We start from the raw sequence: 27,477 nt of genomic DNA, 5'->3' as shown, positions 1-27,477 counted from the left end.
CATCTTCTTGCCAACCCTACTTTACTGAACATGTGCAGCCAACGTGGGCAGTCAAGAGGAGCACCAGAGCAGCCAGCCACCCCATCTCCATGTAGCCTCAGTTTCTCCCTGAAACTAATTGTCCCCACGGGTAAAAATGGGTTAGCAGTGCTCTCCCATCATCCTGATGGCCCCAGAAAGGCCATCAAAGTTGGTGTGGCAGGAAGAAAAGGGCCCACTAGGGAATGACTGCACGGACTGAGCCTGGGCCAACTCAGTGCAGTCTCAGGCATCACTACTGAGTGCCTACTGAGTACAAGGCCCTAGGCCAGAAGTGGTTGAGGAAGTAGATCCGGCCCTGACTCCCGTCTTAGGGTTGACCAGCTGGCTGAGGCACAGGCAGATGTGCATGGAACATCTTCGCAACAGCATGAGTCGGTGTGAGGGTGTCTGCCTGGGCACATGGGTGCAGCAAGGAGCCAGCCGGAGTGCTCATGGGTGGTGTCCCCAAGAGCTGGTCCTGTGCCCTTGCCTCTGGTGGGCCAGGCTGAAGGGAGCCTTGAAGGATGAAGGGAACAGCAGCATCCCATCAGAGTGGCATTCAGCAAAGGTACCCTTCAGTGGGCAGCTGCCTGGGTCCTCCTCCATCAGAGAGCCCCTGCATGACAGGGGTGACAAGGACACTCCCACAGGCCAGCTACATGGGGCTTTCCTTGGGGTGCCGTCACTCAAAGGAAGCCGCCCAGCTTTGATCCCTCCAGTAGAGGGCAACAGGAGATGGCTGCTTCGTGGGCAGAAATCAGAAGTTCCCGGGAAGGAAACCCAGGTGGGTGTCCCCACAGGCAGATGCATGGACGTGGGTATGAGCCATCATGGGCCACATGGCCAAGGGCAACACTCTAGAGAGGGCAGAGCAGTGAGAAACAATGAGCCGGCCCCCACACTGCTGGGCTACCACACCAGCCCCAAATGCCCATCCAGGCTGGTGGCAAGAGAAAAATAAAGGTTCCTCTTGTTTATGCCACCCTGTTGTTTGTACCTAATAAGTTCAGTCTCTGATGTCTAAAAATAAAGCCTGTCATCACTGAACCAAGGTGCTGCCGACCACGGGAGACCTCATGTAAATTCAGGCCCACAGATGCTCCTGCCTCCCACTGCAGCACCCAGGTCTGAACCTTGGCCATCCATCCAGGAGGTGCAGCTCCTCCTCACCTCCTCTGTGCACCTGCCCAGGTTTCTGAACTCCAGGCTGCCCCCTGGGCCCCATCTCGTGCCATGCAGGGGGCATTTTTTTACACCTGTGTCTTGTCCTTCTCACTTAGCAGTGATGCCCTTGAAGGCAGGTTCCTGGCTTCAAGCCCACCCGGAGCTTAGCACCAGGCCCCTGCAAACACTCCTGGTTGACAAATCTCTAAGAAATTGCTCCTGAAAGACCCTCTCCAACCTTCGGAGGTTTCCTTGGCTGTAAGCAACTTCATACAACACAGGTGGTGCGTCCCATGCCAGACTCAGGCAAACCCAGCATTCTGACTGAACCTTCCCTTCTGTCCCAGCCGGCTCTCCAGGCATGGACGTCGCAGACTCTGCACCCAAGACCAACACAGCACCAGGCACACATGGCCTCAGTGGCCCAGCCCCTCTTCCACTTCTCGGAAGTAGACATCTCTCCCTCTTCCCTCTGAGATGATCAGGCGGCCACCGCAGGTCAGGGGTGATGGGAATGCCAGCGCCCCTAAGGCCAGTAGGAGGGACCTCCCACAAAACCTTGCCTCTGGGCATGTCAGGTGATTAGGTGGGGTTCTATGCAGAGACCCTGCCCTCCACCCTCCTTGGGCTCCTCCCCCGTAATGAACCTATGTCTCAGTTCCACCTGCCAACAAAGGATTTAATATGAGCTTTTCACAACTTCACTTTTAAGTTGAGTTATATTTCATTTTGTCAAACACTGCATACCCCGAGTCAACTGCTCAGCTGCTTCTTGAAGGTGGGATTGGGGTGAGCTGCTCCTTGCAGTGTCAGGGTGCCTGGAACAGGGACAAGCCCATACCTAACCCCACTCCACAAGCCCCCAGCCCTGCTCCATGGGCCCGTGTTATCTGGCGAACCCCTACACAACCTCCTGCAGGTGGGGAAGACAGACCCGAGAGGACAGCTGGGTGTGGGAGGTGAGGCAGATGAGGGGAGAAAGGGGGGAGAACCCTTCCTCGCCACCTGGAGACCCTATCAGGAGTGATGTGGAGAAGGGGACCAGACGGGAAAGGCAGCAGACAAGCCCCCAAAAAGATGGTAAAAGGGAGAGGAAAAGGGACTCTTCATTGGAAGATTGCAGAACCAGACACCTGCTGACCAAATAACAGAGAGTTCTCACTGACAAACCTCTTATTCCCCATCCAAGAGCTTCAAGCCCTCCCTGAAAGCCTCTCTCTGGTGCTTGAGTCCCCAAATCCAAGTTCACCATTGCTGCCATTGCCGCTGAAGAGTGAGGGGAATCTCCATTTAGGAGACCCCAGAATAACTGGCAGGAGCTAGAGACAGTGCCCCTGAGGACCAGGGCCTAGACCAAAAGCTAGGGGGTCAGGGAGCATAACATGGAGTCCCAGGCAGGGAGGCAGCAGAGACAGAGGCACCCCCTAGAAGGCCACCTCCTGCAGTTGGGCAAGGTAGCAGTGCCGTATGGGGAGGAGGGCAGACAAGTGTCACCTCCGTGGGACTCAGTTTCCTCATCTGTAAATGGCACGGAGATGTTAGAAGGACCCTCAGAGGCCATCGAGGCTCCTTCTGGGTTTTATGCGAGGGAGCTGAGACCCGAGGGGGAAGAGTTTGTCACCAAGTTTGTGGCAGAACAAAAACGAGACTCCAGGTCTCCCATCACCCCCCACCCCCGGGGTTCTTATTATGGCCTCCTTCTTAAGAAACAATTGGACATACAAGCACATCTTGTCACGTGAAAGAACCATCCTGGGCAGCCGTCCCTCCACACCATGGGGCAGCCACTCCCTACAGCCCAAGAAAGATCTAGAACCAAGGCCACTGACCAGCTTCTCTCGGGACAGAATAGAGGAGTTGAGTGAATCTGCCAGGAGACCGAAGCTGAACATGATTAAGTGGACTGAAGCTGAACATGAGCAAGTAGGCCCGGGGCAACCCATGACTGCAGCAGCTCTGAAACCAGGCATGGCCCCTCGCAGGAGCCTGCAGGGGCTCCTTCCGCTTTCCAGACAGGCATAGTCTGAGGCTGGACTCGGGATGGGGACACATGTTTTTTTCAGCCTCTAATCCCACAGGCTCCTGCAGGCAGGGATGAGGTATCAGTGAGAACAGCTGGACCACCGTAGGGTGTGGCGGAGGGCCAGGGGGTCACCAGGGCAGCTCTCAAAGAGCAGCTGCCTCCCTTCCTTCCCAGCCATGCAACCCACCCATGAACCTCTTAGGACCTCACGGCAAGCAGCAGGGAGAAAGGTGGCAGGCTCTGGCGGGGTCCCAGGACTGTTGGTTGGCTGGGGGGATGGACAGGTCTCTGGCAGCTCCCCCACAGGCTGTCCCTCCCAGGCCTTCTGCAGATCTGGAGCAGAAGTGATACCCAAAGCACCCACCAGCATCAAAATGCTGAGTCCCACTGTTTGTGGAGCTACAATGTCGGTGCCTGAACCCTCAGTGCAGTCATTCGACAGCCGTGTAATATTCCACTGTAAGGACGGATCCCAAGGCACCTCTCCATTCCCCTCAGTGAACATCTGGGCTGCTTCCAGATATGTGTTAGCATATAGAATGCAGCCACTAAAAAGAAATCTCATCAATCGATGTTTGGGGGAGTGGGAGCTTCCCTGTGGGCAGGGAGTTAGGGAGGCTTTCCATGGGACAGATGCCCCCTCCCCTCTCCCACCTCTCTGCACTCTCCATGTCACCACCCCTCAGGAGCCACTGTGGGCCGGCCCAGGAACCCAGGCAGACAAGACATAGGACACTCCCAGACAGAGCGCAGAGCTGGTTCCCTACCTGCTGTGGGGGGGCTCGCCCTCGGGAGAAGGAACAGCTGCTGTCCAGTGGTTCGCTGCAGTCCGCTGTCCACTGCAGAGCAGAAAGGAGCGATCAGTGACGGCAGGACAACCAGGCCCATGCTCACTCTGCCAGGCTGCAGGAGTTGTGCCCTGGCCTTCCGCATTAGCATGACTGTGGAATCCTACTTGGCCATTTCAATGCAAATCTTTCTCAACCACCAGACCCAGTTTGGCATCATCAAGCTCCACATCAAGATGAAGCTTTGGTGTCTGCTTGGGGGAGGCAAACTCACCTCCCTTCACCTGAGCCCAGCACAGTGACAAAGACTGGCTACATCCCAAAGTCAGCCAGATATGACAAAACTTATTCTGAGTTTGGTACAACCAGCACCATGTTTGACCGCCTGACCTGGCTTCAGCCACACTAACCCTCTATTACATCAAGGGTGTGGCCGGAGATGGCAGTGAGGCAGGTATGTATTAGTCTTCCTAGAAGCCTAGCTCCAAAAGATGATGGGTTTGGCACCAGGAAAGAGCCCAACCTGGCTATTAGAAGCATGGCTCAGACAAGCCCTGCCACTCACATCCCCTGAGAACTCAGAGGGCTGCTGTTTCCCAAAGTGTGGTCTGACAACCATCTGCATGAGAGTCCCCAGAGTCTGCAACATGGAGGCCCCTGGGCCCCAGCCTATACCCACTGAATTAGACTCTGTGAGGCCAGGGCCAGAGGATCAGCATTTTGACCAGCTCCCCAAGGGATGCACTGGGAGTCTGGGAGCCACAGAAATCCATGTGATCTCTCAGGCTTCATTCTGTCATCTATAAAATGAGGAGAGCCATGCTGGGTGACTGGCTGGGAGGCTGGGATGAAAGACCTTTATGAGCTAGAAAAACACTGTATAGATACAATGCAGTAGCAGTCATATAGCCCTTCCTGTAAAATGCTATCCAGGTATATGGTAGTGTTTTTACTATTGTATTAAACATTAGCTAGCTTCTGGAGCTGAAGTTGTTGAATATTGACCTTAACCTACACCCTGCATGATACATAAAGAGCAGAGGAGGGCCAGGCAGCTTACACCTGTAATTCAGCAATTTGGGAGGCCAAGACAGGAGATCACTTGAACCCAGGAGTTTGAGACCAGCCTGGGCAACATAGAGACACCTTGTCTCTACTAAAACTAAAACAAAAACAAAAACTAGCCAGCTATGGTGGCATGCACTTGCTGTCCTAGCTACTTGGGAGGCTGAGGCTGGAGGATTGCTTAAGCCCAGGAATTTAAGGTTGCAGTGAGCTGTGATCGTGCCAATGCACAATGCTCTTGGGTGACAGAGTGAGCCTCAAAAAAAAAAAAAAAAAGAAAGAAAGAAAGAAAAAAAAGAAACAGCAGAGGGAAGCCAAGTCTCTGTATGTTTGATGACATGGTCAGAGCTGTGAGTGTGTGCCAATGCAGTCCTGGCTTTCTAAAACCTTGGCTAGACAAACCCTCCTGAGCATGGCTCAAGGGTATGACCTTTGTCCAGGATGGATGTTATTCTTACAATGTTGTCGACATAGGCTGGGTAGAAGTATACCCTAGAGCAGCACTATCCAACTGAAACAAAATGAGAGCCACACATAGAAACCACAGGCGGAATTTTAAATTTTCTAGTAGCCAAATTTTTAAAAGAAACAGGTAAAATTAAATGAAATAATATATTTTATTTAATCTAATACATCAAAATATTATCACTTCAACAGGTAATCAATATAAAAAGTTGTTAATGAGATATTTTACATTCTTCTTTCCATACTGTATTAGAAATCCACATAGAGCACATCTCAGTTTGGATGAACCACATTTCAAGGGCTCAAGAACTACACGTGGCCTGTGGCTACCATAAGGGACAGTGCAGCCCTAGAGAAGTGGCAACGGTGTCAGAGGCACGAGGCACTCCTTGCCCATCCCCACGCTATACTTCAGAGGGGCTGACCCCTGCGGACCACAATTCCCAGGCTCCCGCGTCAGCTGGCTTCTGGCTGGGCTTGGCCAATGGGAGACAGGAAAAGGGCATTTCTCCCATCTCTCTATGCCTCAGGCAGCATCACCAGCAGTGCCTGGGTCTCCTTCCTGGCTCCAGCCTCACCAGACATGCTTCTATGCATGACCGGGAACCCTGGACTCCAGCAATACCTTCTTTCTTTGAGCCTCAGGTCAAGAGTTGGTACTAGCTACCTGAGGTTGCCATTTTCTGGGCTGTGGAGCTTCTCAGGTAGGAGTAATCAATTCTTTGTATTAAATTCCCTCTGCTTGGATCATTGCAGTCTCAAAGTATTTCCCCCAAGATATTTATTAATTATGGCTGGCAGTGGGGAGAGAAAAATGAGAAACCATCAGATGCCACTTTAGCCAAGTGATCAAGGTTAATATCACCAGTAACAAAACATATCTGCATCATGGACTCCCCAGTGAGGTGCATCGAGACGGGCACGTCACTTCTGGGGTATTCTTGACAAAAATGCACTCTCCACATAATCATGAGAAAACATCACACCACCCAAATTAATGAGCTTTCTACAGAAGCATTGACCAGAACTCTTCAAGTGTCAAGGTTGTAAAGGAAAAGACAAAGTATCAGATTGGAAGGGAATGACGAGATGTGGCAATTACATGTAAATTTGGATCCTGGAAGAGAAAACGGACGTTCATGGAACAACTGGTGAAATCTGAATAAAGCCTCTAGTTAAGAGCATTGTACCAATGTTAATTTCTTGCTTCTGATAATGATTCTATAGTTATGTAAGGCGTTCATATTACGGCAAGGTGAGCGACAAGTGTTTGGGAACACCCTGTTCCATTCTGCACCTTAGCTATAAGTCTAAAATAATTCCAAAACAAAAACTAATATGTATGTATTCATACATACGTAAAATACATGCATACATAACTATAAGTATATATGTACATTTATTTATTTATTTATTTATTTATTTATTTATTTATTGAGATGGAGGCTCATTCTGTCGCCCAGGCTGGAGTGCAGTGGCGCAATCTTGGTTCACTGCAACCTCCACCTCCCAGGTTCAAGCGATTCTCCTGCCTCAGCCTCCTGAGTAGCTGGGATTACAGGTGCCCACCACCATGCCCAACTAATTGTTGTATTTTTAGTAGAGACGGGGTTTCACCATGTTGGCCAGGCTGGTTTCAAACTCCTGACCTCAGGTGATCCACCCACCTTGGCCTCCCACAGTGCTGGGATTACAGGCATGAGCCACCATGTCTGGTCCACATTTTAAGAATAATGTATACAGATACACATAAACATATATGTATATGTATATATGTATGTATGTATAATGTTTAAAGTACTGTAACTATAATCCCTCTGCTTTATATATTGGAGTAGTTTCTGCTTCCCCAGTTGGAGCCCAGCTGACAGGTGGGAGACATCCAAGGCACACAGTGCCCACTGGCTGGAGGGAACATGAGGCCACGCTTGCACTCCTCATCCCATCCTAGGTGACCTCTCAGAAAAACACTTCTCCCCTTCCAGGCATCCTGAACATTTCAACCGCAGCTGCGTAGTGCTGGTGTGATATTCCACAGCACGGTGACTCATGGGGGACACACCTTCTCCAGGGTCAGCACAGGCCCTGGCAGGATGAGGCCTCCTGATGGGCACGCGCAGAGCAGACCCTGAGGCTTCGTGCACATCCGTATGCAACCCCACCCTCCTTGGTGAGCTTTCCAAGCTCCAACGAGACTGCTCTGCCTTGTCCAAGGCCATCCATAACTGTACATTTGCCAACCAAAAGCCACTTCCTGAGTGCCTTCTGTGTGGGACCCTCAACAAAGAGTGTCCCCACACAAGAGAGGTCAGATGACATGTCAAATAACAGCAATGAGAGAGGGGTGGGGACGGCACGGCTGAGATGAAGCAGTGCTCTCGGCAGGGGCTGTAAGGGAGGAAAAGCAGGCAACCCAGGGTTCCCAGAGAAGAGTGAGGTGCCCAAGAGGGGCAGCAGGCTCAGTAAAACGTGGCCAGCTTAGGGCAGAAGGCGGCTGTCAGGGTTGAAGGCTTCTGTTAGGGGAGGCTGAACTGGCCCAGGGCGGAGGTGGGGAAGGAGGGTCCCACATTGGGGTTCATTAGCAGTGGTGGTAGAGATGGAAATGAAGCAGTGGATCTCAGAGTGTGGAACAGATGAACAGCAGGCAAAGCAGGTGATCTGTGCACAGGAAAGCCAGCAAGATGATGGAGCCCACAGAGCCTCATTCCAAAGACCCAGCAAAGCTGGTGGGCACAGTCCCCTGCAGGGGGAGGGACTGTGGCCCTGCGTGTGACTGTGTAAACGGGGAGGAGTGAAGTGTGAATGATCACACTTAGCACAGCAAGCTCTACCCACTGGGCTTGTGGGGCTCCATCTCAAACCCCAGCCCAGCAGTAGCCCCAGGGGCAACCTGTCCAGGGCTGCTGCCTGAATCCCCTCCATCAGAGACACGCTTCTTCCCTGGACCTAAAGCCCTTCTGATAGCCCTCCCTTCCCTATTCCGAAGTTCCTCCCCATCCCTACTGGGATTCTGCTCTCAACACCAGCTTCTTGTGTCACAGGCACCACCACCTCCTGCCTCCCGTTTGCCTTCTCTGAGACACCGCCTAAGAAAATCTCCAGAAATGGACCTCCCCAGAACCTGTCCTGATCTATAGCAGATGAGTCAAGAATGAAGAAGGGTCCACCTCTCCAGACCCGCTCCTTAGTCTGGGCCAGGGCTTGAAATCCCACACATTTCCCCTTCAAGGCAAACAGGCTTACAGCTTTGAGCCTCCTGAACCTGCAAGTTCTCTTGGGGGTAAAGGTGGTGTCTTACTTGAAAAGGTCATCAAACAGAAAGGGTGGAAACGTGTGAAGTTTGTTAGATATGGGAACAATGAGCATCAAATTCACAAGAGTGGTTTGAAGGCCTCAACCACAGCTATTATAATTCATGTCTTAATTTAAAAACGTGGAACAAACATGACACAGGGTTAAGATTTAATAAACATGAGAGTACAGATGTTTGTTCTCCACTCAAAATACACGTGTATTTTATTATTCTCTGTTATCAGTCCATCTTAAGTATTTCACAATAAAAAACAGCTAAAATAAGCTATTTGTCTTTACATCCCAGGATGAACAGTGTTTTATTGTTTGTTTGTCTTGTTTTTGAGACGGAGTCTCACTCTGGCCCAAGCTGGAGTGCAGTGGTACAATCTTGGCTCACTGCAACCTTTGCCTCTGGGGCTCAAGCAATTCTCCTGCCGCAGCCTCCCAAGTAACTGGGACTACAGGCGTTCACCACCACATCCGGTTAATTTTTTTGAATTTTTAGTAGAGACGGGGTTTCACCATGTTGCCCTGGATGGTCTCAAACTCCTGAGCTCAGGTGATCTACCTGCCTTGGCCTCCCAAGTGCTAGGATTACAGGTGGGAGCCACCGCACCTGGCCAGTGTTTTATGAGCAGAGATTGGGAAAGATTGGGGAGACCCCAGGGTACTGAGCATTGGAGGAGGAGGAGAGAGAAGCAAGAAGCTCAGAGTGTGGGGGGCTGGAGGTGCTAAAGCTAAACCAGACCCCCTTTTCAGTGGTGCCTAAAACTCCCCCAAGAGACCAGCCCTACCAGACATCAAAGTATCTCATAAAGCCAGAGCCAGGGCTGGGTGCGGTGGCTCACGCCTGTAATCCCAGCACTTTGGGAGGCTGAGGAGGGTGGATCACGAGGTCAGGAGATCGAGACCATCCTGGCTAACACAGTGAAACCCTGTCTCTACTAAAAATACAAAAAAATTAGCCGGTTGTGGTTGCAGGCACCTGTAGTCCCAGCTACTTGGGAGGCTGAGGCAGGAGAATGGCATGAACCTGGGAGGCAGAGCTTGCAGTAAGCAGAGATCGCGCCACCGCACTCCAGCCTGGGCAACAGAGACTCCGTCTCAAAATTAAAAAAAAAAAAAAAAAAAAAAAGCTAGAGACAAACAAGCTGTTGAACCAGTACAGGAATAAAAGAGCAGATCAACTGATAAAACTGCACCCACAAGCAAATTAATGTACAAATGGGAACCTCATATAGGATAAGGATTGTGTTTTGAATTGAAGGAGAGACTCATCAATAAATACATAGTATTGAGACAACCACCCAGCCATTGAAAAATTGACCTTAGATATCTGCCTTGCACTATTCTTGGAAAACACATTCCAAGGTGATTAAAATCTGAGATGCGAATTTTAAACTACATCAAAATTTCAAACTTCTAAGCGACAAAAGAAATCATGAACAAATAAAGGCAAGTGAGAAGCTACTTGCAACATGCACAGTCGCCCCCCACCCCCCCCCCCAGCCGCCCATCCTTGAGGGATCCATTCCAAGATCCCCTAGTGGATGCCTGAAACCGTGGGTGGTAAAAAGCCCTACATCTGTTTGTGATCCTGTAACAGAGATGTCTGCTCAGTGATTCTGAGCTGGGCAGTGACGCACAGGTAGAGGATACAGCCTGGAAATGCTGGAAAAAGGGATGATTCACGTCCCGAGAGAGACAGCATGAGATTTCATCATACTGCTTGGAATGCCATACAATTTAAAATGTATAAATTGTTTATTTCTGGAATTTTTCATTTAACATTTTTGGACTGCAGTTGACCGTGGGTAACTAAAACCATGGAAAGCAAAACAGTGGATAAGGAGAGCCTGCTGTGTAGCAAAGAATTAATCACCAGACTATATAAAGACTTCACTTAAATCTAGGCACTGTTCTAAGTCCATTGCACTTACTAACATTTACTCTTCATGGCTACCGAGGCACTCTTATCTTCTCTAATTAGCAAACATGGAGACTGAAGCACAGGATGGTTAAGTAACTCACCCAGGAATACACAGCCAAAAAGTGGCAGAATGAGCAAAGGACAGAAATAGGGATCATTCAAAGAGCCAGGAAAAATGACTGATATTAAACACAATATGTAATCTTGGATTAGACAAAGATCACAGCCAATTTTTTTTCTTTTTTTTTGCTCTGAACAATATTACTGGGAAAATTGCTGAAAGAGCTGTAGGTTTAATCACAGCATTCTGTCAATGTTCATTTCCTATACTGTATCATGTTCTTGTTCTGAGGAAATACACACTGAAGTGTCAAGGGATACAGGGGCATCATGTCTGGAACTAACTCTCAAATGATTTAGAAAGAAGTTTTACATACAATTATATGTATAAATTATGTATATCATAAGATATATTTAGAGAGGGAGTGTGGGTACAAATGTAGTAAGAAGTTAATTGGCTATGCAAGAATTGTTTGCACTATTATTGTAATTTCTATGTATATTTGAAATTATTTCAAAATGCAAAATTATTTTAAAGGTCATCTTACTCAGGGCTTCTTAACCAAGGGTGGTGTCAGACCACTCAGGGGGGATTTTGGGGGTCCACAGGCCAGGTCTTCCCTGGTGTCTGAATGCATAGGTGGTGGTGGAATGTGACCGCTGTGTGTAAAACCTGCGCCGGGTGGGGGCTGCACAATGCAACCAGGGTTCTCACCAATGCCTTCATTTCCCTGAAGGGGGACTTGAGGCTGAAGGGAAATGGCTTCCTCCCAGTCTTACAGACCCCAGTCAGAATCCTGCCAGCCTGAAGACACAACTTCTCAAAGACAAGAGTGTGCATGACATCTCCCTTTATCCTGGGCACATGGGCTTACTGACATGGGGAGGAGAACCAAGACCCTGATGTGGGACCCAAGGCTGGCTGGCAGCTCATTCTCTATCCAGTGATATTCTAGAAAAGACCTGTGCTAAGAGGGACAGGATGATGCTGATGGCTGAGATTTGAGAGACAGAGAGAGAGAGAGAGAGGCTTTTGCTCCCATCTTTTCAGGAACAAACAACTTTCCAGTTGTAGAGAATGCTTGCGTGATTAGGAGCTTGAGTTCTTGAAGCAGAGAGTCCTGAGTTCAGATCTCAGCTCTGCCACTTACTCTATGACCTTGGGCAAATCGCTTCATCCCCAGGACTAGGTTTCCCCCATCTGTAATAATAATAGATCTACCAATAGCAGAGAGGGTAAGTGGATGGCACTTGGAGACAGGCTGCCTGTTTCCAACCCCAGTCTTGCCATGTACTTGCTGTGTGGCCTCGGGAAGCTTAAGTCAACCTCTCTGTGCTTCAATTTCCTCCCTTGTAAAATGGTAATAATAACAACATCTTCAAGACTAAATGAGTTAACATGTGAGAAACAATGCAAACAGTCTCCTTTGTTACTTCCTCCTCATCTTCCCAACTTCTTAAGTCAAGGCTCAATCTTTGATCCTCTCCTGTAAACTTCCTCACTCCCTGGGCTTAAAGCAGCATCCAGCTCATTCTCCTCCTCTGAACACCACCAATGTGCATCGAACTGGTGGACCAACATCTCCTCTAAGGTGACTAATACTATCCTAAACCTTTCATGCCCAAACAGGACTCTTGACCTTTGCCCCCCAAAGCTGCTCTTCCAGGGTCTTGCATAGCTCATTTCTGCAAAGTCTATGCTATTTGCTTAGGCTAAAATCTTCAGGGTCAATCACAGTGTCAGCACTTTCCAAGCATACCTAGACTCTGAAGGCATCTCATCACCTCCAGTGACCACATGGCCCCAGTCTCCATTGCCTCTCCGCTGCAGCAAGGAGACGGCTTCCTGGTCTCTGCTTCCTCTCTTGCTGACCCCCAACCATAGCCTATTCTCTACATAGCATTCAGAGGGATCCCATTTGACTGTGTGGCATGCCCCACACCAGAGCTTTGCCCTGGCCATTCCCTCTGCCTGGATACCCTTTCCCCGGTGGCCTCACTCTCACCTCCTTCAAATCCTCCCTCCCTCCCTCCCTGCCTCCCTCCCTCCCTTCCTTCCTCTCCACCCTCCCCACCCCACCCTGTCTTCTTTCTTTCTGTTTTTTGTTTGTTTGTTTGTTTTGACACAGGGTCTCACTCTGTTGCCCAGGCTGGAGTGAAGTGGTGTGATCTCAGCTCACTGCAACCTCTGGGTCCCGGGCTCAGGTGATCCTCCCACCTCAGCCTCCCCAGTAGCTGGGACCACAGGCATGCACCATCATGCCCAGCTAATTTTTTTATTTATAGTAAAGACTGAGTTTCACCATGTTGCCCAGGCTGGCCTCGAACTCCTGGGCTCAAGTGATCCATCTGTCTCAGATTTCTAAAGTGCTGGGATTACAGGCATGAGCCACCATGCCCAAATCCTCACTCCTAAGTGAGCCTTCCCTACTCACTTCCTGCCTCCCTCATGCATTCATCACCTTCTAACATCCCATTTCCTTCTCCCTCTATTGTCTGTCTTTCCCTGTGAGAAACTGAGACAGAGATCATGGTTGTTCTGTTCTTGACTTTGCCCCCTGAGCCTACAAGACAGCCTGAATGAATAAATGTTAGCTTTCATTCTATTGTATTTTACTACCTAGCAGAAAAAGAGCAAATTTAAATAGTTACACTTTATGCTAAAAACCACCACCAAACAATGTCTAGGAGATCATTAAAACCTACAGATCATAAAACTTACATGTATGCTAGAAGTACAACTTTGTAAAAGATGTTTAAAAAAATGATGCACAAAAATTATATTAGTTGCCATAAAATGATTTTTTTTCCATTTTTCACTTGCCTCTGTTTTTCCAATTGTTACTTTAAGAAAATAAAATTTTATCCTATTAAAAAATAATTGGTGGCCAGGCGCAGTGGCTCACGTCTGTAATCCCAACACTTTGGGAGGCGGGGTGGGGGGATCACCTGAGGTCAGGAGTTCAAGACCAGTCTGGCCAAAATGGTGAAACTCTGTCTTTACTAAAAATGTAAAAAATTAGCTGGGCATGGTGGTGGGCACCTGTAATCACAGCTACTCAGGAGGCTGAGGCAGGAGAATCACTTGAACCCGGGAGGCAGAGGTTGCAGTGAGTCAAGATCACACCATTGCACTCCAGCCTTGGCAACAAGAGCAAAACTTTGTCTCAAAAAAAAAGGGCCAGGTGCGGTGGCTCATGACTGTAATCCCAGCACTTTGGGAGGCCAAGGTGAGTGGATCACAAGTCAGGCATTCGACACCAGCCTGGCCAACGTAGTGAAACTCCGTCTGTGCTAAAAATACAAAAAATTAGCTGGGCATGGTGGCACCCGCCTATAATCTCAGCTATTCGGGAGGCTGAGGCAGGAGAATCGCTTGAACCTGGGAGGCAGAGGTTGCAGTGAGCCGAGAGCGAGCCATTGCACTCCAGCCCAGGTGACAGTGCGAGACTCATCTCAAAAAAAAGAAAAAAATAAAATAAAAAGATTGGTAATTCAATTTCATTAGAAATAAAGACAATGTGGCCCGGCATGGTGGCTCACGCCTGTAATCCCAGCACTTTAGGAGCCCGAGGCAGGTGGATCACCTGAGGTCGGGAGTTCAAGACCAGCCTGATCAATATGGTGAAACCCCGTCTTTACTAAAAATACAAAAATTAGCTGGGTGTGGTGACATGTGCCTGTAGTCCCAGCTACTCGGGAGGCTGAGACTAGAGAGTTGCTTGAACCCGGGGTGCGGAGGTTGCAGTGAGCCAAGATCGTGCCATTACACTACAGCCTTGGTGACAGAGTGAGACTCCATCTCAAAAAAGAAAAAAAAAAAAAGGAAAAAGAAATAAGACAATGTGAATTAAAATGACAAGATGTCTCAATACACTGGTGGCAGTGTGGATAATGGAAGATCTTTGGAGAGCAATTTAACAACAGCTATTAAAATTAATTTTACTTCTCAGCATCTAACTAAAGAAACACTGTTATTTGTGCAGAAGGAGGCATGTTCAACAGTATGTGTTGAAGTATCACGTATTTCCAGGGGAAAATTTAGAAGTAACCTGAGTGCCTACCATTAAGCAAATGGTTAAATAAATCCATGCTATGGACAACTGGGAAGCCACTAAACAGAACACAGCAGATGTGCAAGCCCAGAAGAATCTCTGGGGCATGTGGGCAGGTGAAAAATGCAAGTTATTGAACAATATATCCACTGGCTATGATATATGATTTGACAATATTGTATTTCTTCAAGTCATACATATGTCAGGAAAGGCATTAAAAAAGGCAAGGAAATGAACTCACTCATCTGATGGGAGGTAGGAGTAAGGGAGCAGAATGAGGTGGTGGCACAGAAGATTTTATTGTTAATATTTGAATTCTTATGTACCACGATAATGTATTCATAAAGGACTTGTATAATTTAAAATAATTTTAGCTCAGGAGAATTTAATTATTAATATTTGAATTCTTGTGCACTATGGGAATGTATGCATAAAGTACTTGCATAATTTAGAATACATTTTTTTAAATAAGGGGAAAATATATAATAAATCCCCCATGCCGAACCACCCCGCAGTCCTCCTATAAACTCACTTCTTCTGTTAAGCCTTTCATGGGTGGTTCACCATTGAGTGCTTCCTCCTGTGAGCAAAGACATCAGGGAAAATGAATTTAAGGGCAGAAGGAAATGAAGAGATGGGATTTTAGAAAAAGAGTGAGGGAACAGTGAACAGGGAAGGCAGAATGAAAGGAGAGATGTAAAGAGAAAGAGGAGAAACTTGTTAGGAAAAGCCATTGAGCCGATCTGAACACTCTCACCCTATCCTATTCATTGCCACTGCTGCACCCCTTTGTAAAGATCACTGCATTTTAGACGAAACCCAAGACTTCCAAGTGCCTGAAAGCATCAAAACAGGGCTATAGGAAGTGATCTTCACTCTCACTGGCTCTTAATTTGACCTCTTAACAAGAATTTACTGGAAACTATGCCATCATTAAATGTATCTTCATAGGGTTCCTACATGTTATCTTTCCAAGAGACTGGAACAGGGGCAGCACGCCACGGAGGGGGAGAAAGGAGACAGCCCTGCTCCCACTGTGGCAATCAGAGTCACGCACAGGCTTATGAATACTCCAGGCCCAGGCCCCTCACCTTTGCCTGCATCTCTAGCAGTGGGGCCTGTACATCAGTATTTCTCACAGCCCCCTAAGTGAGTTCATGCTCACCCATAGTTGCATACTGCTTCCAAGCTTTCTGGTGATCCACTAGATCATCCACGAACATCACATGTGCCAAAATTTTCATCCCACTTACAACATCCCAATCTCTTCCCCAAAAGGTTGGTGGTCAATGAGATTTGGAGTCCTAATTTGCTTTCTACAGGAAAGAAATCTATATTAACCACCCAACACCCAATCAGTCACGGCCTGTACGGAGCAGGAAACCAGAAGTAGGTGGGGTGAGGATGGGGCTCCAGGGCCCAGCTCAGCCACCACCCAGCAATGGCCATGCTCCATCTCTATGCCTCAGTTTCCCTCCTTTAGAATAAGGCTATAATCCCTCCTCCTCCCAAGGATAGAGTGACTGTGGGGACTTCCAATCTATTGGACAGCAGGTGCTCCTGAAACATGGGGGAGGGGTACGATGTAAAATACTGGGGAGGGGTATGATGTTAATAATGAGGAAAGGTGTGATGTTAAACATGAGGAGGAGTGTGATGTAAAATATGGGGGAGGGGTGTGATGTTAAGCATGGGGAGGGGTGTGGTGTTAAACATGGGGAGGGGTGTGGTATTAAATATGGCATCCAGAAAATGTTGGCAAACTTAAAACACACATTGTCTTGGTTATTCATCTAGGGGACAGGAAAACTGATCTATCTATCTATTATCTATGTGTCATCTATCTGTCTGTCTATCTATCCATCCATCCATCCATCCGTCCATCCTTCATTTCTTTCCAGTTGTTACTGGGAAGGACGAGAGGAACACAAGTGTACAAACATCATGACATATTTTCTCCCTTAGTGTCAACTGTCATTTCTCACATCCTAAAAAATGACCTCACCAGCTGAAGAGCAACATTCCTCTCCACTCCCTCAGGTCTTCTCAAGGTTTCCAAGATTCTTAACAAATTTCCTCCCCAGAAACATCAAAACACCACACAGGCAGACAGGAACATTCCCTGAGTGTTTGTTGTTTTTTTTTTTTCTTTTTGGCTTCCATTTAAACTAGTCATCAGATTTTAAAAAAAAAAAAAAAAAACAAGCCAAAGTGCTTTAGCAGAAATATTTCCCATAAAGCTGTGTTAATAGAGAATTTTTTAAAAAAGTATCTTATGTAGACACAGCTAACCCTGGCCTTCCTGAGAGTTGGCCACAGCCGTCCCTCTTCCAGAGTCGGTACCCCAGGTGTGTGTGTGACTGTGGGGAGCAGGGAGGCAGGGGCACGGTGGGGGCAGGATTGAAACATCCTCCCTTTCCGGCAGCAGCAGGTAGGCCTGCAGGCCCCGGAATCCTGCCAGGTGTCTGCATTCTTCGAGGAAATTTCAGAGCATGAAGAAAGTTTAGAGAATGCATCCAAATGTTACACCACACAGGTGTTCTCCACACCACACTTCACAGCAGACGTCAGTCTGAAAGCCCCTCCACAGCCTTGCCTTGCCCGCCACACAGATGGGGGCGTCCAAGCGTGAGTCAGGCGCCACTGATCCCTGGAGCTGGTGCCAGAAGAACAGGGCCCAGACTGAAAGCACTGGGAGGGCGCCTCCTTTCAAAACTATGTCCCCGCTGGCTGCTCTGGGCACAGAAATTCTACCATCAGCCACGCATTCCTCTGGGGTGAAGTTTCGAGGCTTCCTTGGCCTCTCCAGGTAGAGCAAATTTCAGCTGGAGGAACCTTTGGAGGATGCCCTGCTGCAGGCCCAGATGCCACACAGCTGAAAAGGCAGGCAGCCCACAACAGGGGGTACCCAGTCAGCCCATATGCCCATCCACAGGCCCTGCTCCTGGGGAAGTCAGCTCTAGGGGCTACCAGGAGACTGCAAAAGTTGGTTCACTTAGTTCTTGCCCTAGACAATCTAAAGAGGTTAATTTCCCTTATAATTTTCCGATCTATCCTGATCCTCGTCCTCCTTCCACTTCAGATCATGGTACTATTAGCTGTGCAATAAGCGTAGTTTATACATATAAAAAAGGATTATGCAAATAAGTTAATGCATCACCAGACAAGACCCTCCATGCAGTCAGCTGTAGACCGCCAGGCCACCCAGCCACCACCTTGCTCCCGCATTCCTCAAGGACTTTTCTCCTGTATCCACAGCCACCCTCTCCCACATCCTTTTGTCCTTTCTTGGTGATTTCAAGATCCATGAAGATGGATCTGAGTTTCATGACCCGCTCTCCTCCTGGCCTCTTCCTCTCCCCCACACACTCCCATGCGCACACCCAGCCCTCTCCTGACCCATGACTGCATTCCTCCACCTCTGATTTCAAACACTCCACTCCTGGACACACACCACACCCCCACCATCTTTCTAGCTCAGTCTGCTTGCTACCAGGATTACAATTCTTTGGGTGGCCTCCAATCCACCGACCCTACCACCTGTCAGCCTCCACAACCACCTCGGATACCCACTCCCGTCCTGGCCTGGCTCAGCATCCAGGTGACTCACCATCATCACTCCTGTGCCTCCCTCACCCCTCTCTCCTCCACTGTATTCCCTGGAGAAACCTCCATCCTGGTTAAAGTCATCTTTGTAACTCTGCCTCTGCACCTTCGTGGCTGCAAGTAGCTGGAGAGAAACCACAGCTGTGCTGCAGGAGTCATTTTAGATGCACGGCCGCACACCTGCCACTCCCTCCTGTTATTGTGGATGAACCGCTGGGGGCTGGGGATAGGTCAGGGTTCCAGCAACCCCTGACTTGCCCCTGGATTGAACACACAGGTCAATGCTCCTATTTTGACCTTATTTCCCCAAATACCACCACATGTCTCTCCCCTTTACAGCTAAACTCCTCAAAACAGTTGTACTATTCTCCTAGTCTCCAGGCCATCTCCTTCTGTTCCTTGAGCTGGCTACAAGCAGGCTTCTGCCTTCACCACTCAGCGGAAACTTCCCCATTACGGCCCGCTGCTCAGCCAGCCATTTTCAGCCCCTCTTACCTGGCCTGGCAGCAGCTCGCAAGACAGTCTCCCCATCCCACTCCCTCGACGCCCCTCCTGGGCTCCAGCACTCTGTGCAGCCTGGTTCCCTCCGCCTCACTGGTCTCTTAGCTCACTTCTCCTCACATTCTTTCTTCCTCATGTGGGGCCACTCCAGGGCTCAGGCCTCTCACCTCCTGATGACACAGTCCCCATCATCCCTCTGACTCATCTCCGCAGCTCCCCCTCCCTCACCCTCTGCTCCAGCACCCTGGCCTCCTGGCTGCGCCTGGACTCTTCTTCCAGCCCAGCCCTGGCACAGGCTGCTTCTTCTGCCCAGATGTTCCTCTCCGGATATCTCCACTACCCATCCCTCCCTCCCCTCCATGCCAGCCTCCCTGACTACACTACTTAAAACTGCAAGCCCCTCCTGCTCCTCCTCACTCCCCATTCCATTTTCCAGCTTTACTTTTCTCCATCGCAATGATCACCCACGAGTAGAATACACAGTCCATGAGGGCAGGGCTTTTTTGCTCAATCCTAGATACGAATCCTAGAATAGTGCCCGGCACAGAATAGAAGCTTGTTAAACACTCATGGATTGAATAACAAACAAATTATAAGCTTGCATTACTTGTGATTTTAGAACCTCAAGGACACTAAAGAAAGCATCACATCTATTTTTTTTTTCTCCCTCAGGGCTATTTTCTGTCCCTTGCTTCCCAGTGGGGACAGGGTATGGGATTACTGTGGCTTCAGCATTTCCCAGAGTGACTCCTGGTCTGAGTTCCAGGAAAGCCAAAAGTTTGTTCTGGCTTCTAAAAAGCTAGGGGTTCCACCCAAAAACTGAGCCAGGTGGTTGGACTCAGCCTTTTTCCAAAGCAGTGTGCACCCAGGTAGCTCACCTTCTGATCGTCCCAGGAGTCCCAGGCTTGGAGATGGGATAACATGCACGAGAGGTGGAACCCCAGAACCCTGACTCCAGATGAGAGAGGGGAATCTCCTGTACATGCTCGTGCAGGCAGCACTGATTCTCTGCAGCTTTTGTACTTCTTACTGTCTTTGACCTTCCAACATTCCCAAGGCAACAGCATAATCCCCATTTGCCAGATAAGAAAACTCAGCCCCACAGACATTGAAGGTTCTGCCCAAGGTCACACTGGCAGCTAGAAGCCAATCTGGAAGCAGCTCTTGAACAAAAATCTGCTGAGGATTTGTGGTGTTAGGCAAAGATATGCTTGATAGGGTCCCTATCCTTAATGCATTCATACTTTACTATGAATGCATTTCAAATCTCAGCCCACAATCTTTCAGATGAGTCCATCTCCCCTCCAAGGTCAGGGATGCCACAGATGGAGGCAGGAGGGGGCAGGACCAACCCACGACGCTGGTTGGATTGCCTCATATGTCTAAGTATGTCTGACATATAGAGCCCTGGGTGAGAATCCCACGAGACTCATTCCTTTGGCTACCAACAACTACTTGTATTTGAAATCAGAGAAAATATTCACAAGTTATAGTTCTTTGATGGTTGCATTATAGAGAAGTGAAACCTCCAGATCTCTCCTAGAACATAAGCTTATTGAGGACAGGGAACAGTGTTCAGCACATAGTCGGTACTCAAGAGACATATGTTCAAAGACTTGTGGGCCTGGCTGGGCCCCAAAGCCTCAGTGGATAGGGAGGAGTGGAGGTGGGTCAGAGGGACTGGGTGCACAGCCGGGGCACCTCCTGCCTGGATCCCAAAGCCCACCTGCCAGATTCTGGGTGCTCTGCTGGGTGGGACCATTCATGCCTTGGCAGTCTAGTGTCAGGCAACTGGATGCTGCCCAGAGTTAGGGGCCCCTGCATCACCTCCTGTGAATTTCCCAAGCTCCCCCAACCCCAGGCCGGTGCTCACCTGGGAGATGTGGGACTGGGTCCTCTCACTCTCGCCATCACCCTCTGTCTTGTCAGCCAGCAGCCCCTGCACCTGGTACTCCAGCACGTAGCTGTCGATGAAGCGCTCCAGCTCCTCGATCTCTTGGGAGCGGCTGCTCCCTGCCTCTGAGGAGGCCGACGCTGCAGAGGAGTTTTCCATCCCTCCAGCTCAGGGGCCCGGGCCGGGACTGGAGGGAAAGAGGACAGAGAACTCCGTGAGACGCTGCTGGAGGAGATGACGATGCCCACACCTGGGAAACACCCTCCGCTCCTGGAAGCATCTTCTTATCCATCATGGCATTCTGTTCTTCCAACAACCCTGAGAAGTCAGTGGGGGGCTGGCTTGCCCTTAGCACAAACGATGTGCTGTAATTCCCACTGTATGGGGTGGGAGACTGAGGCCCAGGGAACGCAGGCCACTCATCTGATTGGCCAGCACAGGCACTGTGCAGTGTCAGAGTTAGTGTCTACCTAGGCCATAATCCCTGGGAAAGGCAGAAGATGAACTCAGCCTACAGGCCAAGCCTCACTTCCTGACTCAGATTTAACAGAATCTATCACAAAGCAGGATGAAATAAACCACAGAACCAAGACTGAGGATGCACAATCGGGCCCGAGACAAACCTCTGAGGGGCTCAGGTCCTCCAAGAAAATGACTACTTATGAGGAGACTTTTTCTTTTCAGTCACCAGACTGTCCTCTAAATTAGCTGAAGCCTATGGGCCGTAACTTATAAGCAGGATTTTGCAGCCTTGCTCTGGTGCAGCTACTGGAACACACCTGTGATGAGTCTGCAGGAACGTGACTGGTTTTCACTGGCAGAACGAGAAAGGCTTGCTGCATTCTGTATGCTGATGTGGCCTAGCCACAGACACTGCCTGGTCACCTTTACAGGGGCATGACTAACCCATTAGCCCTCCCGCCCTCTCTCTGGGGCAGCGCGGCACAGATGACCAGCTATGGCTGGAACACTAGCTACAGTCCACCAACAGAACTGTAATCTCTGGAGCTGACGTGCTCAACCCAGCCCTGCAGGGGCCCAGGTCTGCTGGGACCTCCCCACCACTGCCCTCTCTGCTCCCCCCCTCCCTTGCTTATCCCCCGAAGCTCCCACCTGACCCACCCGGGAGTGAGGAAAGCTAGAACCTTTCTCACCTCCAGGCCAGGGACCCTCCCCTTTCTCTGATGGGCTCCAGGCTAGATGGGAAGGGGCTTTAAAGCTTGCCTTGTGCCTCTTTTATTATCTGGAAACCTGTGATCTCCATGGAAGATCCTGATCTGCCAGAGAAAACAGAGTCTGCACATGCTTTTATTATCACAACTGGTAGAACAGCCTTCTACCAAACCACTACCACGAGAAAGCACAGAGAAGACCTGAATCCTGCACACACAGGGCTCTGAAGCCACATAGAGCAGCATGAATGCTGCTGCCAGTAATAAAGGCAAGGTCCTAGCAGGTTTAATGGAGCATTTGAATTTCAAAACCTTGAACCTGAGAACCTCAACCTTGAGAACTTCTTTGGAACACAGTTATTTGCCAATAATCTAGGGTTTGTGGAGTGTTTTCACTGCAGCGAGTCCAAAGCAGGGCAAGGAATGGTGTGCTGGGTTCCAGAAATGCTGCTGAGAGCATGAATGTTGACTCTCCCACACCCTCACTGCCTTCTCCAAGGGTGAGGGAACAGAGAGGAAGAACTGCCTGGGGGAAGGAGAACTGCCCTGCTGCGCACACATCTTCCGCTGCTTTCCCAGCTCATTTTTAGGCTTTTGGCTGCTGCAAGGAGCCCAGACTCCCTCGGACCCCAGGCCTGCTGCAGGGAGCTCTGAGGTGCTGCAGGGCCTTGCTCTGGTCCACTGAGCTCAGTGACCTTGGAGTTGTGGGTCTGTTCACCCATCCTAGAGGGAGGAATCAGAGGACTGGAGGTTTCAGGCCAAGGTGGTGCTCTTTTCAGAATGAGAGAACGAGATGTGGAGGCAGGGATGGCGGCAGATCTGCAGGGAGTCAGCTGGGATTGGGCTATGCACGTCTGGTGGCAAGGGCCACAGGCAGGGGCATGGGGAGCGCTGTCCATTGCCTCTTCCTCCACCTGCCACTCAAAGCCTCCAGGACCTTACACCTCCCCCCACCACCACTACCCACCTTACTGCTCCTGCTCCACGGCTGCCCACACCTAAGTCATCCCCTGCTCCAGCCCCTGGCTACTCTGCTCCTCGTCCTGGGCACATGCTAGGTATGGTAGACAGAATTCTAAGACAGTCTTGGGTATACACCCTCTCCCAGTTACTCGCCAGGAGTCTAGATACTCTTGGGAAGGGATTTTGCAGACAGAATTAAATCCCAAATTAGTTGACTTTAAGATAGGGAGACTATTCAGGAGGGCTTGACCCAAGCACTTGAGCCCATTAAATCTGGGACTAGAGCTCAGAGATAGCAGAAGAAGCCAAAGATCCAAAGCATGAGAAAGACTCAATGCACTGTTGCTAGCTTGAAGGAGGAGAGACACACGGTAAGACACGTGGGTGGCCTCTAGTAGTTGAGAGCAATCCCTGGTCAACAACTGGCAAGCAAGTGGGCACCTCATCCTACATCTGCAATGAAGTAAATTCACCCGAGAACCAATGAGCTTGGAAGCAGACTTCTCCCCCAGAGCCTCCAGCCAAGAATTCAACTTGGCTAACAACTTGACTTCAGTCTCATGAGATGCTGTGCCAGACTTCTGACTTACAGAACTGTGAGATAATGAATGGTATTGTTTTATGCTGCTGTTTGTAGTAATATTTTAGGAAGCAATAGAAAATGAACACAGGATGCTTTTTCCTGCCTCTGTGCTTTTGCTCACACTGAACCCATCACCTGGAAGCATTTTCTCCTCCCCTCCACCTGCCAAATCTAGAGGTCCTTATATGCACAGAAGCCCAGAGCATTGCCTTGGTTTCATGGCAGGCTACTAAGCAAAAGATTCACCCAGGGTTGGCTATGGGTATGAATACTGCAATTTCTGCTAATAGTAGGAATGAAGAGTGTCTGCTGTGCCTTTATCATGTCCTAGACACGTCAGCACTTGATCTGCCTCCACTCACTTCACCTTCACAGCAACCCTATGGAATTGGCATAATTACGCTACTTAGAAGAGAAAACGGAGGTTCAGAGAGATTAAGTAACTTGCCCAAGTTCACACAGGAGAGCTCCAGGTCTGCACGGCTATGCCTATACCCCAACTGCCTTTTCTCCATCCCCCATCCTGGTGACCTGCTCAGTCCCTCAGGCCACCTCTAAGTTCCCCAATTCCATGCTGACTCTCCAGTGAGCAGTGAATTCTTCAAGTGCTGCGCATGTGCTTATTCCCCAGCTGGGCACAGGTTCCAGAGAGCTGGCCCCATGCAGTCTCCATGCCTGGCCCTGGGCAGCTGGCCTCCACTGGATGGGAATAACACCGCCGATGTCCAGAGAGGGCTGAAAAGGAGCCGCCGGCAGGAGAAGTCAATACGCAAGGCCATGCCCATTATTCCTTGAAGACTCAGATCTTATCAAGGGCTTCCTGGCACACCTAACAGGTGCAGTCGGAGAACTGGGATCTGCAAGAACTCTACACGGAGCCGTTTCCAGGAGGATTGAGTGCCAGGCCCTGCCTGCAGCAGCAGCCTCTGGCCGGCTCTGCGGGGCTCTCCCAAACACGCCCGAGTGTCTCAGGGCTGTGTCAGGGCCCCGTGAGGGAGCCTGGGCATGGTCATCACCCCAAACCCATAATAGTTGCTGAGAAAGGGGACAGGATTGAGACCCATCCCAAACCTGCAGCCTTTTGGTGCCCCGAGGAAGGAAGAGGACTCGCTCTGCGGGTGCCTCTTGTGTCCTCACATGCTCTCGGCCATTCCTCCTACTCTAGTGTTTGCTGCCCAGCCAGGTTCACATGGGGTAGCCCAGCGGTGCCTCACCTCAGCTTCCATGGGGTCTCCTGCCCAGGCTTCTTCTGCAGTCAGGAGATGCCTGCAGGAAGCCCCCAGCCCCCAGCACCTGCAAACCGGAGTATGAGGATCTAGCGCCCCATGCGGCTGCCCTCAATGGGACAAATACTCCCCTCTTCAGTGTCTCAGACAATTCCAGGCATGCTCCACGTGGTTCCTCAGCAACTCCGAGTTGGGTGAGCCCCTGTGGCCCACAGTGGCCACCAGATCCCTAGCCCCCATCACTTGTCGGTCCTCCCCTCCTTTTCACTCTCTCCCAGGGATTTCAGCTCCTCCAGGAACTCTCGTTTTCCAGGGGGAACAGGAGAATACATCACTTCCCTGTTCCACAGTGGGGCCCAGCGAGGGAGTGGGGAGGCCCTGGCTTCAGAAAAGCAGGGAACATGCAAAGCAGAAAAGCCCCAAGCTTTACCTCAGTCACAAGAGAAGAAGAAGGAGCAGAGAGAGGGAGAGAGCGTGGCCCTTCTCCTCTGCCCGTCCACCTACACAGCTCTCAGTCTGGAAGTACAGCCCGGCACTAAGGCCCCAAATTTTTTATTATGGTCAAATATACACAACATAAAACAGCATTCAGCTGGGTGCAGTGGCTCATGCCTGTAATCCCAGCCCTTTGGGAGGCTGAGGCAGGAGGATCACTTGAAGCCAGGAATTTGAGACCAGCCTAGGCAACATAGCAAGACCTCGTCTTTCCAAAAAATTTTTTAAAAATTAGCTGAGCATGGTCGCACACGCCCAGCTACTCACGAGGCTGAGGTGGGAGGATTGCTTGAGCCCAGGAGTTTGAGGTTACAGTGAGCTATGATCGTGTTGCTGCACTCCAGCCTGGGCAACGGAGTGAGTTTCTGTCTGAAAGCAAAAACAAGACAAAACCACAACAAAAAACAACCAACCAACCAAACAAAACAAAACCAACAAATCAAAACCTTATAATCTTAACCATTTTTGAGTACATAATTCAGTGGCTTTAAGTACATTCATAGTGTTATGAGCCATCCTCACTATATATTTCCAGAACTTTTTTATCAACCCAAACAGAAACTCTGGGCCCACTAAACAATTAACTTTTCCTCACCCTTCTCTCTATGAATTTGCCTATTCTAGGTACCTCCTATAAGAAGAACCATGCAATATTTGTCCTTTTATGGCCGATTTATTTCACTTAGCATAATGCTTTCAAGGTTTATCTACATTGCAACATGTATCAGAATTTCATGCCCCTTTATGGCTGAATAAGACATCATATCACAATAGTACACTGTATATCTAGACCACATTTTATTTATCCATTCATCCATTGATGGACATTTGGGTTGTTTGCACCTTTTGCTGTTGTGAATAATGCTGCTTTGAACATGAGTGGTCAAGAATCCCTCTGAGTCCCTGTTTATTCTTTGGGGTATCCACCTAGAAAAGTTCCAACACATTTTTAAGGCAAGAAGAGTGCGGAGGAAAAGGGTAGAGCTTTCTCTGGCTGGTGGAGACACAGGGCAAGTGATGGTCTCCTCCAGGCTTGTTTTGCTGCCTTCCTGCCTGAGCTTTGGGGGTTTCAGCCTGGCTCAGTGTCTCATTCCCAGTAGGATCCAGATGGGAAGTCCCCAAACAGCTGGGCTGCTGGCTAAGCTGAGAGAGCCAGCCAGGAATTTATGTTTTAATGATCAGTGAAAGTGAAGAAAGGATGGAACCAGAGGAAGAAGGAAAAGGAAAAGAGGAAAGGTAGAAGAACACAAAAGACACGCCTCTCCCCTCCTCTCCCAGCTCTGCTCCGATTCCCTGCCAGGTGATGGATGAGGAGGAACTAAAAGGCAAGCAGCAGGAGTAGGAAAAATGCTGAGGCTGCACTTTGCTGTAAAGGGCACCACAGGGGCGGGCAGCCCTGAGCCTACAGCTGGAGGGGAGGGCCGGTGTGGGCACGGCTTTCTGGAGGACACAGAGGGCCCGGGCTGCAGCAGGACCCGCCCCAGAGCTCCTTCGCCTGTGCTTCCCAGAGAGGACCCAGGGCCGCCAAGCTTGGCCACATCTGTGTCTGTCTGGGGAAAGGGATGCATGCAGGCTCTCTTTCTGGGTCTGCATCTCTGTTAAACGACCTTATCCAGCCTCGGCCACCAGCCCAGGGACTCCCCACCTCCTGCTGCAGCCAATCACAGTCCATGCTTGTCACCACGGCCCAGTAAGCCTGGCTATTTTTAAGGACAAAAATGAAAATCACCCATGTTCTTTGACAAAAAGGTGCCTCTCTCCATACTAGTGTCTCCTCCCCACACTACACCCAAACAAACTCCCCTTCCCCTTCCTCTCCTTCCTCCCCATCCCTTGCTGCTCTCAGCCCAGCACTCTGTAGCTTCCTTAGGAAACTAGTGCTCTGGAAGGGGTTTCTGTGAACACCGTGGGGCAGCCTGAGATGGTTGGGTGCCAGTCTCTCCCTCTTAACCCCTGGCCAAGTCTGACTTTGAGTCTGAACTTCAGAGGCAGGAGGTCTGGAGGAAAAGGGAAGGCTGACATTGGAGAGCAACCACAGGCCAAAGACAATCAGCGGAGCCATCCCAGCCCTCTCAGTATCCTTTCCTGCCCACCCAGTGACAAATGGCATGAGGAGCTATCAATTTAGCCAATCCTTTTAAGAACAGCCAGGCATTAGGGGCATTACCTCCT

The 27,477-nt window shown here is 49.8% G+C and overlaps 1 protein-coding gene across 13 annotated transcripts in view; it reads right to left on the bottom strand.

The window, feature by feature from the left end:
* CTIF (cap binding complex dependent translation initiation factor) overlaps positions 1-27,477 on the bottom strand; it is a 327,368-nt gene that overhangs the window by 225,737 nt on the left and 74,154 nt on the right. For 8 of the 13 annotated variants that reach the window (XM_024235924.3, XM_054537883.2, XM_024235923.3 and 5 more), the window contains 2 exons: positions 20,846-21,053; positions 3,976-4,047 (listed from right to left, as the gene is read on the bottom strand). In XM_024235924.3, the coding sequence (XP_024091692.3) occupies positions 3,976-4,047; positions 20,846-21,025 (252 nt within the window). In that variant the 5' untranslated portion in view covers positions 21,026-21,053. Of the gene's footprint in view, positions 1-3,975; positions 4,048-18,966; positions 19,143-20,845; positions 21,054-27,477 lie in introns of those variants that run through there. The other 5 variants (XM_063716893.1, XM_054537885.2, XM_063716891.1 and 2 more) reach the window with 3 other exon arrangements.

This window comes from Pongo abelii, chromosome 17 (assembly GCF_028885655.2).
Source record: "Pongo abelii isolate AG06213 chromosome 17, NHGRI_mPonAbe1-v2.0_pri, whole genome shotgun sequence".
In the NCBI taxonomy this organism is placed as follows: domain Eukaryota; kingdom Metazoa; phylum Chordata; class Mammalia; order Primates; family Hominidae; genus Pongo; species Pongo abelii.
Note: the sequence above shows the minus strand (reverse complement) of the source record. Positions and strands in the feature narration are given on the sequence as shown.